Source organism: Peromyscus leucopus, chromosome 6 (genome assembly GCF_004664715.2).
Source record: "Peromyscus leucopus breed LL Stock chromosome 6, UCI_PerLeu_2.1, whole genome shotgun sequence".
Classification (NCBI taxonomy): Eukaryota; Metazoa; Chordata; class Mammalia; order Rodentia; family Cricetidae; genus Peromyscus; species Peromyscus leucopus.
Window position 1 is genome coordinate 95,398,489 of NC_051068.1, and position 19,098 is coordinate 95,417,586.

The 19,098-nt window shown below is 42.3% G+C and overlaps 1 protein-coding gene across 4 annotated transcripts in view; it reads left to right on the plus strand.

The window, feature by feature from the left end:
- Nucleotides 1-19,098, plus strand: part of Pde5a (phosphodiesterase 5A) — a 192,900-nt gene that overhangs the window by 38,708 nt on the left and 135,094 nt on the right. Inside the window, exon 1 of one of the 4 annotated variants that reach the window (XM_037207046.1) lies at nt 2,462-2,875. The exons of 1 other annotated variant lie outside the window; for it this stretch is intronic. In XM_037207046.1, the coding sequence (XP_037062941.1) occupies nt 2,754-2,875 (122 nt within the window). In that variant the 5' untranslated portion in view covers nt 2,462-2,753. Of the gene's footprint in view, nt 1-2,461; nt 2,876-3,538; nt 4,184-19,098 lie in introns of those variants that run through there. 2 more of the 4 variants (XM_028881454.2, XM_028881455.2) reach the window with 2 other exon arrangements.

Below are 19,098 nucleotides of genomic sequence, written 5' to 3' on the forward strand. Positions count from 1 at the left end.
ATTGTTGTTGTTGTTGTTGTTGTGTGTGTGTGTGTTTGTATTTTTAGTCCTGCTTTGTGTTTTAATTGCTCTCTTTGTAGAGTATCTTGGCTATACTAATTCCTTTCTTTAGTCTGAAGGATTGCTTCTAGTGTTCTCTGTAGGGCTGTTCTGGTGGACATGAATTTTTTTTAAGCCCTTTACTATAGCAGATAATTTTGCTGGGTATAGTAGTTTATGTTGGCAATCAAGGTCTTTTAGAATTTGGAGTGCATTGATCCAGGACCTTTTGGATTTCAAAGTTTGCATTGAGAAATAAGCTATTTTTCTGATAGGTTTCTCTTTACATGTGACTTGTGGTTTTTCTTTCCTCTCTTGTAGTTTCAATAATCTTTGTTTTGAATATTTAGTATTTTAATTATGATGTGATGTGGGGAGTTTCTTTTGTAGCCTTGTCCATTTAATGTTATGTATACTTCTTGTATGTGTATGTTTCTTTCTGTATGGGCAAGTTTTCTTCTATGATCTTGTCAAATACCTTCTCTCTGCTACTGCTCTGGGGTTTTTCTTCTTAATCTCTGCCTAAAAATTCAAGGATTTGGTCTTTCTATAGTGTTACACAGTTTCTGTATATTCCTTTTCTGTGCTTTAAAGTTCTATTTCCATATTCTTTGCTTTTTCTGGTCTATTTTCTATATTTTTATCTTCAAGTCCTGACATTCCATCTTCTCTTTGATCCATTCTGCTTGTAAGGCTGTCTCTTGATCTCTTTGGTTGGGTTATTGAATTTTTCTGTTCTATTTTCAGTTTACCTTGAGCTCTCTTCAATATTGCAGTCTCCTTATTTAATTCTGATTTCAAGTCCTGAATTGTCTTTGCAATTTCCTTCAGGCATGTATTTGTATTTTCTTGTATGCAACTCAGACATGAAGTGTGTCTTTAACTTTCTTGGATTCTTTGATAAAGTTTAGGGTTATCTTTTTAAATGTTGTGTTCTGAGGTTCATCGTGGTCATTCTCACTAAAAAAACATTTCTACGGGACTAGTGGTTTTGTTTGGACACATATTGACTTGGCCATTCCTATTGTGTTTGCAATGTGCCTTGTGAGTGTGAACTTCTTTCTTTGGCTGTATGTTTGATGTGAGAGTTTGTCCTGACTTAGACTGGGCTGTGCAGGAGCTGACTGACGGCAGCTGGGCAAGGTAAAGCTGGTATTAGAACCTTGTTCTGCTGCTAGTCCTGTGGGTGTAGATATGGAGGAGCAATTTATTAGGCGAAGATGGCTGTCAACCGTAGGTCTGGAGGTAGGCCTGGAGGTGTGGAGATGGCAGAGGACAGCGAGAAGAGTGGGAGAGGGAAGGAGTGGCTTAACCTGCAAAGGAAGCCTGGGAACCGAACCTCCACCTGCGGAAGAGAAGGACGGACTCCGAACCACTGGGCCGGCTCTCCAGCCCCAGAGTTAAGTTCAGTATGAGCTGTGGAAGGGGACACAAACAGTCGACGCCCAATTTCTAGCTCTTATCCCAAGGGTTTATTTTAAATTAAGTGACTTCCTGATGAGAGGAATGTGTAGATAGGAGGGGGGTGGTGTACAAAGAACACTCACAATGAGGGGGAAGTCCCTACTCTCCGAGCGTAATGAGTATTACAGTAACATATCAGGAAGGAACTGTCATTTTAAAATCTAATATAACTTATCACATAGTGCTTTGATCACGGTGTTTTGTCACAGCCATAGAAACCTAAGACAACACTATTTTTGAGGTATTGATGCCAGTTAAATATAAATGAATACATTTTAAATTAGGCTAATTGGGCGTCCTCGGTTGTAACATGGGTAACTAGTGTTAGTATTCTGTAGTCAGCATAATCGTGCAGAGGTATTCTTATTTTCAGAACTCACAGGCAAGGACAGGTGGTTATAATTTTTATGTCCTGTGCCCATCCCCAATCTTGCCCTTAAAAAAAAAGGAGAGTCTTTGGTATAATGAGTCAATGACTCATTATATATGTACATTATATATAGTCACGACTGATACTACTAGCATTAAGGACGGGTGTGGTTTTGTTGGAAGTTACAGCATCCTACAGCTGCAGGTTTCTCCTAATCTTTTATGCCTCAGTTCTCTCCCTAGCCTCTGGGGTCCGTGGGAGGAGTGCTGGGAATCATTGGGAGGGCCCCTGTGAGGGAGATGGGTTCTGGGTCCTCTCTCCACCAGGAGCTGCTTCATGAAGGAAAGTAAGGTGAGACTGTCACTGCACTACTAAGAAAGAGGAAAAACGCCCAGTTTAACATTGTCTAGTGACTCATCCCTGCCTCCTTCCTTCTGGACTCGGGATGGGTCCTCAATGTGATCTTTCCTTTCCCAGAGTTGGGCAAGGCAAACCCATCCACTGTCACCTTTGCAATCATAGGGACGCTGTCTCGGCCCACAGCGCACCCCAGCGGGCCGTCTGGATTCCTCCTAGTCCGGGCCACTTGGCTTCCGGAGAGCTCGCCAGTCAGTCCCGCGGCAGATGCAGAAAGCCGGTCTCCGAGGGACCCCAAGGAGGGCACTCGCCACCTGGGAACCTCGGGGACCTGGAGGGGCGGGGCAGGGCGGGCTGGGAGGCTGGCCCGCGTCTCTGCGTCTCTGCGGCTTTGCAGGAGGACTGCCGGCCTGAAGCAAGGCAAAAGGGGAGGGTCTCGAGCACAGTCCCGCTCCTCCGAGAGAGGGACCCGGCCGGGTGGAAATCCTGCACCCGGGAGCCACCGAGACGCCCGGCACACAACATGGAACGAGCCGGCCCCAGCTCCGCGCGGCCGAAGCAGCAGCGGGACCAGGACTGGGTGGAAGCGTGGCTGGATGATCACCGGGACTTTACCTTCTCTTACTTTGTTAGGAAAGCCACCAGGTAAGAAGAGGAGCCACAAAGGACACGGCCAGGGACATGGAGCGTGACCTAGGGCTGATCTTTCTTCTCCATTGAATTTTCCCCTTGGTTCAACATTAAACAATCCCGGTACCCAGGTCCTTTGCTTCCGAAGTAGCTTCTCGGTCCCAGTGCGAACTGGAGCCCTCGACTTAGAGCGGGCACCGTTGAAAACTGAGGCGTCGGTTTAGATACGACTTGCCCACGAAGTTAAAAACAAAGATGTATACCCGGCCGGGGAGCAAGATTACTTTCACGCACGCTCACGGGCCTTCCTCCAGGCCCCTCTACCCTCGCGGTTTCCCCCTAAACCGGTTTAGCAAAACCAAAACAAGCCAGAGCCCCCTTCCCAGCGGCTCCGGAAGCACCGCTGCGGGCGCGTCCCTGTGGCCGCGCTCCTCCCCTGCCCCTCCAGCTCTGACCCTGGCGGGGCGGGGAAGCCGGGGGTCTGGACCGGGCCACCGGGAAGCGGAGCCACAGCGTCCCTGGGGTCGCCCCAGGGAGGGCTATCGCCTTTGGCTCCCGATAGTCCCCTGATCATCCCGCCGCAGGCTGCAGCGCCGCAAGGAGGTTCTTCGAAGAGCTTTGCTGCGCGCACACAAAGGGCGGGGGGTGTGGGGAGGGAGGCGGCTGGGGCGGACTCGGGGCTCCGGGGGCCCCGGGCACCCCAGAGGCCAGCTCTTCCTGGTCGCGAGCCAAGCGCCGGGAGGCCGCCGCGGAGGGCGGGGAGGAGGGAGCCCGTCCTCCCGGGAGCCGATTGCAAGCAGGGACAGTCGGGGCGCGCGCAGGCTGGAGAGTGGAACTGAGGGACGAGAGGGTGGAGCGGAGTGCGTGGCGGGCGGGTCCCCCAAAGCTCGAGGAGTCGCCTCGAAGCCCGCGCGCGCGCGCTTGCCTCCCGCGCGCCGACCCGGGCTGAACTAACCAGCTCTGCTTTGGAGAAGGGGGCTGGAGCCCCGCCACCGGCGCCTTGGGGCAACGGCCGTCGAGCAGCTGGTGCTGGCCGCCCGAGCCGGGAGGGCGACTCTCGCCGGGCGGGGATGGTGGACGAGCCGGCGGGGACTCGCCTGTGCGCCGCCGCCGCCACTCGGCCGGGCGCTGCCCGCCAGGGGGCGACGCCACGCGGGGTCCGCAGCCGGCGACCCGCAGCGAAGAGGCGGCGGGGGCCTTAGGGGAGCCAGCCGGGCCCCCAGGGAGCTCCTCCGGCCCCCAGAGGCTCCCGAGTCCACCTTCCGACGAGTTGGGAGACGAGCGTCCCACGTTTGCTATGTTGCCCTTTGGAGACAAAACGAGGTACTTCCTTCAACATCCCGCTGGCCACTTTGCCTGGGGAGGGGTGCGGAGTCGCCAGGGCTGGCGGTGGCACCCAGCACACCTGCCCCGGGGGATTAAGCCGCTTGGTAGATGGGCGGTGTGATTTTGTGTCTCTCCTTGCTTTCTTTCCGAGGTACTGTTTGGGGGTCAGTTTTCTCTTTTCCCACCGAGTCACTTCTGGAGAGTTTGGGCGTTTTGCTCGTGAGTCTATCCTTTAATGGCTGAGCCATCTCTCCCGGTGAGCCCAGACAGGCTCTGAGTACCCAGCCCTCCTCTCATTTCCCCCGCGGTTTTTTTGTGCCTTTTCCCTTCAAACTCTGAGCTTAGAGAGGTCAGATGATACCTCTGAAGGGAGAGCGGTTTCTTTTTAAAACGTTACTTGGGTGTTTGAGCAGAGGCACCGAGGCAGACCATCTCGAGCTAGAATTATCGATTGCTGTGAACCAACCGTTTCCAAGGGTCACTAGCTACTCTGAGACCATCTGTCCCCGGTGTCCTTTCTCTTCACATTCTCACCCTCTGCTCCCTTTGAATTAGAGCACAGGAAATGGGGAGGGGCTAGAGAGCAGGGCTGAGTTTTAAAGAAGGCTTTGGAGGTGTCCTCTAGATAGGTTGTTAGTAGCTGGAAGAATAAAGCAGCTTGTCTAAAAATACAACAAAAACGTCCCATTCTTTGTTTCCCCTCACCACTTGGAAGACAAACTTTGGACGGCTTACTGCAGGTTTTTGACTAGTCCTAGGCGAGAAGACTATCAAAACAAAACGTTCCCAAAACCTTGGAAGTGTAGCAACATTGTTTTTAAAAGTATGGATAGTCATTCGATACATTTACTATTACTTTTTTTCTCTCAAGTAGAATACCATTACAATCTAATTAACAATGCTAACTGTAAAATTTAGATAGTCTCAGACTCCACAAGATTTTTTTCTAGTTAGGGCATTTGGTGCGTGTTCTCTCTCTCTCTCTCTCTCTCTCTCTCTCTCTCTCTCTCTCTCTCTCTCTCTCTGTACTGTGTGTTCTTAAGAGTAAAACTTGAAAAATGAAAGTGTAAAATATTTTAAAGTTGCTTAGGCCTTCAGTTTTAGTCGTTCAGAAGGTTATTGACGTGAAGAATAATACTCTAGGAATTTTTGTGTAGCCTGTGGGCATTCTTCGTGGAATTGAAGTTTGACTCTTTGCTGGTGATATTAGCTGAAGGCTTTTTTAATATACGAATAGGCAGTTCGACACCAGTTGGTTATTCTTTATTGTTATTATTTTTTTAAAAAGCCAGACTACTAGGGTTAATGTGGTTCACAGTGTCGAGATAAAAATTTATTGTATACATTGTAACTTCACACCACAGTTCCTTTTAAACTAGAAGACGATATCATTTTGTTGTGCTTTGTAATTATAAAATATATGTGTATATGTAAACAGTGTGTGTGATTCAGGTAATCCATGAAACAATAGTTCTAACAGAGAGGCATGTGGAACACTGAAATGTTTAAAATCAATTTAGATTCATTTAGAATGCCTATCTGCGGCAGAAATCAGGCTTACTGATAGAAATGTTTCTGCATTTATTAACTGTGGTCACTTGACACAAATGTATAATATACACTCCTATCCCTAGACCTGATTGTCTGCATCTAAGCATGGTCCTGGAACATAATGAAAATTCTAGCATGCCTGACTTTTCAGACACCTGTTAATCTTGCTTGACCTTGATAGCAGTTATGCTGTAAAGGTTTTTGTTTTGTTTTGTTTTTCCTTAAAGTTATCTTCAAATACATAGCTACATGCTGTATGCATGCCTATATTCCCCAGCAAAAGAATGGAGGGGTGCCTTTTGGTCACAAACCATTTATATGAATTTGAGTGTGAAAGTTGAACAAGTTGTAACATAGTCTATTGGCATGAAAATTCACTATGTTTTTCTAGTAAACTGCTAATGGGTGCCTCCCACCCTCACTACCTAAACAATTGGGATCCCTCCAGGCAGGACTGAGGCTTTAATGTGCAGACATTTACAGAGAAAGCCTTCTGGGTGCTAAAGCCACTCGGCAGCAGTTGCTATTCCTGACAGCAGATTTCAGTAGTGTTACCTTTCATTAGTTGCTAATCAGGTCTATGATTGTGGGTGATGCTTTAAGTCCTTTAGTATTGAAGGGGTGAGATGGTTGAAATTTATTGCCTTGTTTGCCAGGCAAAAGCCTGAGAATATTTGGCATACAGTGGAAACGGGAGATTTAAGTGAGGACAAGTTTTATGGCAGGTCGGATCAAAGTCCAGAAACAGAAGTTTTACCAGTTCTTGTCGCCTCCCGTGACAGACTTGACACCACAGAGCTGTGCTGGCTTAGTCGTGTGTCTAGGTCCTGCATTTGGGATTCTTTGGGTCCTCTCCTTGACTTTCTGTGTCTGTTCTTTCTGGTGCAGTGGTGGGGATTAATTATGGCCTTCCGTCTGCAAGGCAAGTGCTCTGCCAACTGAGCTACACGATACCCAGCACTCAAAATGGTTACTCTGAGATAAGGGCTCATTAAGCTGTCCTGTGGTTTTGAACTCACTATGTAGCCCAGGCTGAATCTACCTCAGCTTTCCAAATACTTAAATAGCTGGTGTTATGGGCATGGACCATGCATGATGCCTGGCTCTCATTTCATTTCTAAAAGATGTAACATTTTTACTTGTAAGGTACATTCATTAACCTTAGATGGAGGATATAAAATAAATATTGCTATCCTTTCTTAAAACTTACTGTTTCTGTAATTACATAGGAATAGAAACTGTTTCCCGGGGTTCAAACAAATATTGACTAAGCATATTTTTAAGGCAATGGTATTGAAAATAATAAATTCTTCAGAGCTTTTGCCCAGTCTGAGTGTGATTGTGTGTGTGTTTATCTGTTTATAGCAGTAATTCTCATTAAGTAACGGCCAATTTTCCTGTGTTGTCTTGTGTTCTATATGTCCGTGTTGCGGTCTAGCCTCCTGGATACATTCTGATAGGCTTCAATTCTTCCTGCCTGGAAGAATCCCTAGAAGCCCCTGAGACAACAGCTATTTCCCACTACCCTCTTCTCTGTAATGTTTTCATTTCAGAGTTCTATATCCTTCTTAGAGCCTACACTACATGATCAAGACTTGCAAAATTGTGTATGTCTTATGCACTATTAGTCATAGATGGCTATCTTGAAATAAAATAATTTCCATGTTACAGTGTAAACTTAAATAAGCTTGTAAAATTTATAGTTTTTTTTTTTCCAGTTTGTGATCTGAAAAATCTACAGGAACTGTCAATATTTTCATGACATCATGTCCACAGTATTTCAAGATTAGGAAACATTGGTGTTTCCCATGTTCTAGGCAACAAGATTTCTTCTTTCATGGTGTTAGGGGTTGTATCTGTAAACTCAGTTCCATAGACAAGCTAGTGTCCTGACTGTGAGCTATGTATACAGTCAGCCCCAAGTTGCCTTTTAAATAGTTCCACCTACACAGGTGATCTCTGTTCTCTTACATCATGTCTTTTTCAGATAAGCTTTAAAAAACTGTATAAAGTTGCTCACTCACCCCTTCCCAGTGGCAAACAATGTGTTTTACTAAGATGCACTCTTTCCATTGTAATTGTAAGCACAGATTACAGCTTTGCTCACACTGCCTTGGATGTTTTAATAATGCTCCAGAATGATTTCCTTTGTAATGGAAAGGACTAAACAGAACGGGGTAGTATTTATTTGCTTCTAGCCCAAGCATAATTTATTAAACTTTCAATTGTGGTTTTTGAGTTACATTTGTTTTTGTTGTTGTTTTCCGAGCTGAATGTAGGAAAAAAGCCTCTTCCTAGGATGAAAAATTCCTTAGTAAGCCGTGGGACAATTAAATAAATCAGTGAGTTGATTGGTCATTCAGAGTTGAAAATGCTTAATTGCTGAAGTTAGTGTGCAGAGGAGCTGTGGACTTGACAAGACTTCCTGTAACGTTAGTTTGGAGGCACAGATGTGGGTCCAGGCCGACTGGTGCTTCAGACATCAGTGTGACTGGGGAGCAACTTTGATGTCAGGTACTCAGGAGTAAATGCCTGTGAGCAGCATACGTAGGATTAAAACCAGAGCGTCTCTCCACGTGCGTGACTCCTTCATTTGATATTTAGCTCTATAATCTTATTTGCTGGCTTTTCATTCTCATTTTGCTTTAAATTGTATCATTATTTATTTATTTACTGCTTTAATTTTACAATGTAAGGACTTTATTCATTTTCAGTGAATGGTAGAACTTGCAATTATTTCCAATCACATATTTAAGGTAGGCAAAACAAATTGAGTGTTAAGTTTCTAAGAATCATGTTGACAAATAGACAAATATCCTAGAAAATGTTTGAAAATCTTTTTAAAAAAATATGTTCGTTTCTCTGGGTTTGAGTTTGTAATGAACATACTGTTTGAATTCTTTTTTTTTTTTTTCTTTTTCTTTTTCTGAGACAGGGTTTCTCTGTAGAGCCCTGGCTGTCCTGGAACTCACTCTGTAGACCAAGCTGGCTTAGAACTCAGAGCTCAGAGATCTGCTTGCCTCTGTTTCCCTGCTGGAACTAAAGGTGTGCACCACCATTGCTCAGTTTTTTTTCTTTCTGTTCCCCCTTCTCCTTCTCCTTCTTTTTCTTTTTTCCCCTTGGAATTATTATGTGCCATTCTTATTATCTTCTTTATTTGGGAGAAGGAAGGATTGTCGTTTTTTATAAAATGACTTCTCTGAATAGAGAAGTGTATGTGTTTTTTGGGGGGTGTGTGTGGGGTGTGCTTAAGCTTTGGAGGAAAATGACTGTCATTTGCTATTTTAATAATAACTTTATATATATATACATACATATATATATGTGTGTATATATATATATATATATATATATATATAGTCACCATCTATATTCTCTGTTGAATTCCTATGTAAGAAAATATCCTAATCCTTTGAACTAATAAAATAATTAAACCCTCAGATACACACACAGAGAGATTGGGGGGGGGGACGGATAATGAACTTTATAGTTATGTAATTCAATGTCTTAAATTTAAGCAATATACCCTTGGGTTCAACCCCCAGCATAAATCAAACAAAAGATAAAACAAACCCCCACCCCTGTTAAATAAAGGCTTGCTTTCTGACGTCCGGTAAAACAGTTAGGGAGCTTTTGTTCACAAATGACCAAACCCTCCCTGACCCCATATAAAAATGACTGTCAATTGGAATGCCCAGGGATGGGATCAGTGGTGAGTTTACCTGATCAGACAATCTTGTTAAGATTCTCTCTGTTCATGTGCCTGTCTATCTTTCCTCGCCCACTTATCTGTCTTTTGGCCTTGAACTTCAGCTTTATTTTCCTGCATGCTTCCTTCATGTGCTGGCAAAATTCTTCTCTGATGAGTCTTAAACGTCTGCTGTGAAAGGGGTACCTTCTTGGTCTTGCCTGTGCTCCCCACACTACTTCGTTCCCCCTTACTGGGATCATTTGCTGTCTCTGGACTAATCCAAGGGAGCAGAGAAGTCTGACTACTTTAGTAGGGCAGGGAGCCGCACGGTCTGCATGTTCCTTTATGGACAGGGTTGGGGGGAGGGGAGGACAGAGGTAAGGGGATTGTCAGAGCAATGTGGACAGACCCAGTACGCCAGGTGCCGTATCTGGCGTTGACTCCCCCGCGCCTTTTTCTTTTAGACAGAGCCTCACCCCGTGCTGCGGTTTGTTCTAGAACTCTCTCCGTAGCTTCCGATTCCTCATAACCTTCCTGTTTCAGCCTTCTGAGCACTGGGATCATAGGTCTGGGTCACCACCACATCCATGGTTGAGTTCTTTTCATTTCAATATGTAGCTGAATATGGAACTCTTAAAAGTAAAACAAACTCAATATAAATAGATATAATTTAATTGTAGTTACAACGTTTATGCAACTGCAATCCTAAATTGTATTTGTATTGCATTTTGTATATTGTAATTTTAAGTTCATTATGGACAGAATGATAAAACTGCAATCAAATGCAAATGGGCAGCACTTATTCAATGCGCCTTGCAGAGTCATTCCGGCCCCAACTGTCGGTGAGCAGCACAACACGGCCATCAGGCCTTTTCCATGTGGCCTCACCACAGCTCACTCCTTCCACTGGCGCTTGGAACATTCATGCACCTTTTAGTCCTATAGCACACACACTCACTTTTGGATTTCAGTTTTCATGTGGGACGAAAGTCTGATTGCATATTAAATTTACTTTCCCATTAAAACTGAAGGGCAATTCTTGGTAAATAAGTTGGTGATTCCAATCATTTATGACATACTTCTTTCACATTTTTATGTTTTAATTATGGTTCTTTGAAAATACCAAACTAAAGAACTTTTATATAAATTCACAGTTCTTCAAAATATACCTGCATTGAGCTCTTAAGACTTGGGGTTGATAAATGTCCACTTAGCGGAGTTTCTCCTCTTTTGAAACTGCAAACCAATCATTATACTTATTTAGCGGGTAGGTTTCAGTTCCCAAGCTTTCTTTCAGATTTTAGGTTTTCATTTAAGTGATATCATTCCTACATGCAAATAGGAATGCCAGGAAAAATACAAACCAGAGTGACCCTCCCAACCTGGAAGTCCTGAGCGTCAGACTGCAGGAAGTGTTTCTGCATTCTATCTGCATCTGGTCTCGGTAAGTTTCTCCCCGAGGAGAACACTTGGGAACCAAAGAACTTTAGGGAGCATGCTTGTTTCGTTGACATGTCAAACCCAAGCGAAGCATGGGTTGTCAGGGTAGAGGTTATGGAGGGTGTGCTGGGCCTCCAATCTCCTGTGTCCTTTACCGTCCTTAGAGCCAGCTAATCTTTGATTCACTTAAAGTGTTTCCAAAAGTATAGGCTGGGATTTGACTGGGATGTGTTTTGCTCTGAGACACTATCTGTCAAATTGCAGGATGAATTACATCCTCAGGCCCCAGGCATTTGATGCCAGAAGTCTTTCTAATGCCAAGAATACCCCCAAGATTGTGAAATCAAATCTGTTCCCACACATTTCCAGATTTTCCCCGAGGACTGGCACCACTACTCAGTTTGGAGCCACTGTTTTAAATCCTTTGAAATGCGTTTCTGTTTGTGGGAATTGGGAGCCTTACGTGTGACAAGTTTAGGTGTCAATTCCTAATCCATCTTTCTGAGAGAACATACTCTAGGTATGTTGTTTACGGACTTGATGGACTTAGAGAGTTCTCAAGACAGTTAAAGGAGAGCATGTGTGTTCCCTGTGGTTTTTCTTAGTAGTGTTTTGCTTTGTTTTCCTAGTTTATAATTTTCATGTTGAGAATAAATAACACTAAAACTTGATCATAAACATCAATAGTCATTCCCTTTTTTTCCTGACAAATAGGAATCCGAACAACACAATAGCAATTTTAAAAAGCCTCAAGTGTCCTTCATTTTTAGATGGCTTTTTATTAATGGTTTGAAGGAGCTTTAGTTGGGATTGTGTAAGGCTCTGGCAAGGTGGTAACTGGAGTAGGAGTTAGGCCCTCAGGTTTTGCTCCCAACTTTGCTGTTGATGAAGACGAGAGCTGTGAGGGCCAGGGCCAGGCCCCGGGTCACAGGTGAGCTTCAACAGGCTCCTCCAGCTCTAAGAGTTCTTGCTTCTCAGGAGAACACAGCATCAGCTTCTCAAGTTAAACAATTTCATTCTTGCATTTTTCCAAACTTGAGTAGTGGATCCAGGTCAAATTATGCAAACACTGTAACTAAAACTGTATAAAATAAGGATCTAAGAGCAGGAAAAATAGCCAACATTATTTTTATGGGAGTTATTTTTGTGTTTTTTTCCTACACATAATTTTAGGAGACTTTTATACAATCATTCTTTCCAGTCAGAGGATTTAGTAGGCTCTTTCTAATTCAGGTACTTATGATTAATTGACACAACTGGTGGATAAAAACATTAAAAAGAACAAAAATATGACATTTTAATAGTATAATTATAAACATGAACATGTACTTGAGTGCTGTGGATTAGTCACACCTGCAAATTTTTCCTTTGTTTTGCTTGAGGTACCCTGGAAAAGCTCTTTCAAAAGTTATTACTCAAGGGACTGTTCCATGGGTATCCTTGAGGTCCAGGGGTGGTAACAACCTACTTTTAGTATTTCCCTTCAGTTGGGTAAGAAGTAAAATGAAAGGAAAAACAAAAAAGAAAAAAAAAAGAAGTAAAATGGCCAACTTTTATATCCAAATGGCCTGTAACATTTTTATCAAGTTTTAAAAATACGTTCAGGTATAGAATTACCACATTATAGAATATTGATTGCTATGGTTTAATTATTGTATATTTTCTAATATATATGGCTAAATAATTTTATCCCTTTAGTAGTAATAGAAAAATAAGTTCATTTTTTGTAATTGTTTTCCACAATTAAATATTTAGTTCATAATCTTTATGTATGGTTCAGAAAATTAAGTCATATATGGGTGTCATTATTGATGTGGAGAATCTATTTTTTAAATTTTAATTTGAAAAATATGTTGAAACAGTTTTCTTTTTCTTCATATTAAGAGTTGTAAAAATGGAGCTTTTACATATTTTAGTGTGTGTGTGTGTGTGTGTGTGTGTGTGTGTATACAAGTGTACCACAATAAGTTTTGGAGGTCAGAGGTCAAATTGTGGGAGTTGTTTCTTTCCATCATATGTGTTCCAGGGATCAAAGTTAGGTGCTCATTCTGGGAGGCAGATCCCTTTACCTGATGAGCCATTTGCCTGCCCCAAATGGAGTTTTGAAAGTAAGTGCCTAATAGGAAGTAATGAAGGGCTGGACATGATGGCACATACCTGCAATCCTATGGGAAGCTAAGACTAAGAAGTTCTTAAGTTCAAGTCTAGCCTTGATGACTTCTAAAATAAAACAGAACAAAGGAAGAAACAATAGTCATTATTCTGTTTAAGTAAATTGAATAAATTCTCTTTATTTTAAAAAAAAATCAGTTGATAAAAAATGAATACTACATTTAGTGTTCAACTAATTAAGTCACAGTGTATGCACATTGAATTATTTAGTTTTCTGGACTGTGTGAGGTAAATAATATGTTACTGTACAGTGAGAGCAAATAATGTACCTAATGTCAGTTCTTTGACAGAGCTGGTGTGGGTTTGAGTCCTGAGTCTATGTGACCAGAGCCCCCTAAATACCATGTTCATTGAAGTTCATTTTTAGTCTTCATGGAAGAAAAACCAAAGCTTACAGATTTAATGTCATGGGGAATCTAACTCAAGAAGAGGTGTTTATCTTACCCTCTCTTAGTGTACAAGCACATTAAATAATGGGGTGTCTTTGCTAATGTGAATTTAGTTTTCATATATAATTTTAATGTAAAAAGCCTCTAATGCTTTTTTTTTTCAAGTGGCTGAAAATTTAGTTATTAGGATCTCAATTCTAGGACAAAATTACCCTAAGAATGAGGCTGGAGCAGTGACAGCATTTGATGTTCTTACAGAGGGCTGGGGTTCAGTTCCCAACATCCACATGAGGTGGCTCACAACTATTGGTAACATCAGTTCCAAAGGATCCAATGCACTCTTCTGGCCTCCATGTGTACCTGAATGCGTGTGGTGCATGCATATACTCAGGCACGCATGCCTATAAAATAAAAAATTAAATCTTTTAAAAGTACCCAAAGTGCAGTATATTTTCAATTAAAAAATTCTTTAAGAATATTTGTTTTGGAGATTGGAGAGATGGTGCAGCAGTTAAGAGCACTGGGTGCTCTTCCAGAGGTCCTGAGTTCAATTCCCAGCACATGGTGGCTCACAACCATCTGTAATGAGATCTGATTCTCTCTTCTGGCTTGCAGGAGTGAGTACATGCAGACACAGCACTCATATACATACATAATCAAATCTTTAAAGAAATAACAATTATTTGGAAAAAAGGGTAAGATACATTGAATTAGATGCTTTGCAAGCAGATTTTATCTATATTTTTAACTTAAGAGAGTCATTAGGTTTATATCACAATTTTGCTTTGCCTTGTAAAGTTTTCTGTTTCCTTATATTTCTAGCTTTCAAGAAATATTCTATAAAATGTAGACAAAATATTTCGTTTATCCCCGTTATCTAGATTACTTAGTAGGCATTGGAAGCCGTTTAAGCAGTTTGACTTTGATAGAAAGTGATATTACTGCTACATAGAGCAACTTACAGACACAGCTCTCTCTCTCTCTCTCTCTCTCTCTCTCTCTCTCTCTCTCTCTCTCTCTGTGTGTGTGTGTGTGTGTGTGTATGTGTGTGTGTGGTGTATTCTCCTTGGTAGCAATCACATTTAAAATGCGTGAGATTTTGCTTCCCTGTGTCCTATCAATAAATTAGGCCCAGTGCTCAGTGGTAGATGGCCAACACAAAGTGAACTCAGTGGTATTTTTGTCTCACAGTCCTAGCTTTTTTTTTTTTTAATCTTTCATATCTTTTTCTTATATATTATGGTTTCTAGTTTTGTTTTTATTGGGATCTCAGCACCTGTATATATTTCTTGTGCTTTTTTTGTCTTATTCTGATTTGTTTGTTTTCATATATTATTATTATTGCTGTTGTTGTTAATATTGGTGCCTGTTTGTATTCTAATGAGAGAGAGAAAGGAAAGGTGTGGATTTGGATGGATGGGGAGTGGGGAAGATCAGGGGGAGGGGAAACTGTGACCAGAATATATTGTGTGAAGAAATATCTATCTTTAATAAAACATGAAAAAATACCTGTGACTAGTAGGAGCTATAATCTGTCTAGTTAAATGAAAAACCCAAACTACAAATTCTAAGTTTAAAATAATCTGTAATGAAAATGAGAAGTTTTAGTCTTAACACAATGTGTGCTATATAATTTTTCATTTTAAAAAGTGTTACTAATCTGTAAAAACTTAAGAGGGTATGAGTCAAGGCATACTCAACATGTAAAATTAAAAACTTTTATTCATTTGAGCCAGGGTCTCATTATTCTCACAGTGGCCTTGACCTCATGGTGTCACCAAAGATGTCCTTGAACTTCTGATCCTTCTGCCTCTCCCCCTAGGGAGTTGGGATGACAGACATGGGCCCTAGAACTTGGTTTTACGCAGTTGCTGGGGATTCATGAATGTCAGGCGTGCTGGTTGGTTTTATGGTAATTTGACACAAGCTAGAATTATTTTAGAAATTTTAGAAAAAAATTCCCCATCTGATTGGCCCGTGAGCAAGCCTGTGGATTACTTGATTGGTGATTGATGTGGGAGGGGTCAGCTCAGTGTGGGCGGGGCCATCCCTGGGCAGGTGGTCCTGGGTGCTCTAAGAAAGCAGGCTGAGCAAATGATGGAGAGCAAGCCTGTAAGCCGCACCCCTTCACTGCTTCTACCTCCGGGTTCCTGCTTCCGGGTTCCTATCCTGACTTCCCTCAGTGATAGACTCTTAACCTGGAGGTGTAAGTGAAAATAACCCTTCCCTCCTCAAGTTACTTTTGGTCATGGTGTTTTTTCACAGCAGTAGTAACCCTGACTAAGACGGAGGCAAGCACTCTACCAACTGAGTCACATTTCTAGCCCCAAACTTAATTTTATTTAAATATTCTTTAGAAAGTATTACTGGTTTGGCCCCATTTGTTCAATTGTTAATTGAATCTGTCATCCATGGTTTCAAATGGAAGCATACGGGATGTGTAAAATGGAATGTATGGCTTTTTATTTCTGCTTGTGTGTAATTTTAGCCATTAAAGTTACTGTAAAAACTCATGACACCCACCTCCTAGTCATCTCCCTGTATGCCTTTGAACCTTCTGTAACCACCAGTCAGTTGATCCATCCTTCTGTGTATTCTAAGACCCAAGCCTCAGATACTGGAGAGCACTGCACCTGCCAGAGCTTGGTTAGCTGTGAACTTGGGGACGTGCCCCTCAGCTCTCCGTCCACACAGCAACAACCTCATGAAATGTAGCACAGTGAAGTCTCATGAATCAAAATGTCTCAAAGGCACTGACTGTCATGTTAAATCACTGCACGAACATTTAGAGGTGCCAAGCATGTTCCCTAGATAATATACTTCCAATTAGACGTGTGGTCTGAAAATAGTTGAGATTTAAGACTTAAGTCAAGTTAACACAGGAACTCACGGCTTGCTGGTAATAACTTCCGTTTGATTCCATTTCTCCTCACCTAACTAGTATGGATCTTCTGGTGTTTCCTGTACTTGGTATGTGCCTCCTGAGCCCAAACACTGTAGACAAGTTTGAAGACACAAGCAGTATTTACCATTCATGTTACCCGAGAGTAGTCGCTGCCAGCAATGATTTTGAGTCCTTCCAGGTTTTCTTCAGTTATTTTAAGACATACTGTAAAAGCTGGAAAACAAAACTAAATTCTCCCACTTGAAATGGATATACAATGCAGCTCACTTATGTGGTAAGAATTTCTTTGTGTAATAAAATAAGTGAGTGACTGGACAATAATTTAGTGAAGAGAGGGAGCGATGTGGATGGGATGTTCACATGAGGATCTTGGACATCAATTTTCATTGCATTTTTCTTGGCTAGCTTTCTTTTAGGTATTTGTCTTTTTATTAACAGCCTCGTCAAAGTTAAAATCAACTAAAAGACTTCAAGCCTTGTGCTTGCTGACTGCTCTCAGGTTCAAAGGGCAGTTTGTAAAGACAGGCTTGTGTATTATTAATTATTAGTGCTTATAGCAAATAGTAAAAACAAAGAGTTAAAAAAGGGGGGATTTTTTTTGTCCCCTTTGCCCCAGATGTTTATTATGTAATTTAAACCCTACTTCAAAAAGAAAACAAAAACAAAAACAAAAAATTCAAATAGAAACGCTCTGCAAAGGACAGCACTTGAAGTGCCCGTTTTGGCCATGGCCCCGAGTGTCCATGATGGATGTAGCAGGCAGATACCAAAACATACCTGTCCCTCCACCTATTCTGTCCTTTTGTAATTGGCTGGGCTTTATGAAACTCTTTTCCTGATTTCTTCATCTCCATTAGCATGGCACTAGGGACCCAGGAGATATAAAATCTTAGATTCGGTGATCTTACATCCCCTGTACTTCCTCTGCTTACATTTAATTTTAACTTTAAGAGAAGAGGTTATGGACTGCTTGCACATACATGCTGTAATCTCATTTGCTCATCAAGCCTGTGTCAACGGTGAAGGACTCAGGAGAATCTCCTCCTGTTTAAAAGCGAAGAAGTTGAGGAGCACCAAGAGGTTCGATTGTGAGACCCAAGACCATCATCTCCTGGCCAGAGGATAACACAGACTATCGTGGGGTCTTACCTTGTCAACACAGCAGCGGTTGTTACCACTACACAACCCGACCTCCAGAGTCCTGGGAGCACTGACTGTTGAAAGCTGAGCCCTAATGCGATGTCTGGATCATCCCCTCCGAGGCTCAGGGAGCAGAAGAATGTAAGGGGTGGAGGAGGGGAGAGGTGGATGTGGCATGCCTCTTACACCCAAGCTCCGAACTTCACAGGACTGTTAGGGAAGAGGGGAGGATTCATGAAGCCCCATCCTTCCCTGAGGCTGCCGATGTAGTTGATGCTTATCTGAAGAGGGAAGAGATGTTTTCCTCAGTGGTATAACCACTGGTGAGGTGCCCATGCTCCCATAAACAACTCCTCACTCAAGCTTCTCTAAGCAATGCTAATTCAACTCAGTGGGCCACAGAGAAGGGTGGGGGGCGAGGGGGTCTATACCTGTCAAGGGAAGAGGGACTGACGGCCTAGGAAGAGAAAGGGATTAGCAAGAGTGAGAAGAAGACCAGGAAGGGTTAGGCAGGGGGTAAATATCAAAATACATCATAAGATTTATGAATGTGTCATAATGAAACCCCTCGTTGTATATAATTAATATGCGCTGATAAAAACCATTTACAAAGCACTAAGCTGACCACTAGAGAAACTGTAGTGTTTCAGCTTTATCTCCCATGTCAGCCCTGTGTCTGACCTCTGTGGTGCTGAGGTTGGAGCTGGAGTCATCCCCTTCATGCTCCTTCTGTACTTTTGACCTTTTACTCCATTGAAGATAGTCATGCGTCTTCTACTCTGTGCAAAGAGGATGAGGGTGGGCTGGGCTGGGGAGACGGTTCAGAAGTTAAGAGCACTGGCTGCGCTTTCAGAGGATCCAGGTTCGATTCCCAGTGCCCATATTGCGGCTCACAACGGTCTGTAACTCCAGTTCCTGAGGACCCGCCATCTTCTTCTGGCTTCCACAGGTGCACAGACGTACATGCAGACAGAACACCCATACAAATAAAATAAAGTGAAAACAGAGATTGGAATAGTTTGTTTGTGTTTTATGGATGATGCAATTGAAACTCAAAAGAAGAAAATTACTTATCATTGCGCACATCCTGTTAGTAACAAATGCTAAGATTAGATCTCAGAATTGGAAGCTGAAAACTTATAATCCCCCAAATTTTTAGCAATTAACATTTCCCCTCTTAGAAGAATGTTTCAGTTTGGGGGTTGGTACCCCCCTGTGGAATACATAATAAATGTATTTTGAAAGAAAACAAGAAAGCTTGGTTAAAAGAGGAATGTTATGCTCTGGTTTTGCCATGACTAGTCTAAGGACTTTGAAAAGGTCCAGTTATCAGAAATAGAATCAGTGTGGTTGCCTTTTGTGTGCCTTTAAGTGATAAAATTAGTAACCTGGCAGCCTGACAACTCAATGGTATGCTACATAAAATTTACTTTATCTGTTCATCACCAATTTCAGGAAAAAAAAAATAATGACTGGAGTGGCCAGATGAAATACAGGGCACCAGTTAAATTTAAATTTAAAATACCACTTACAATAAATTTATTATTTATTTTTATTTTTTATTTTCCACAAACCCAATATTTCCTGAGTGCCCTGCATTGTTTTTCTGTTACAGTCTAAACCC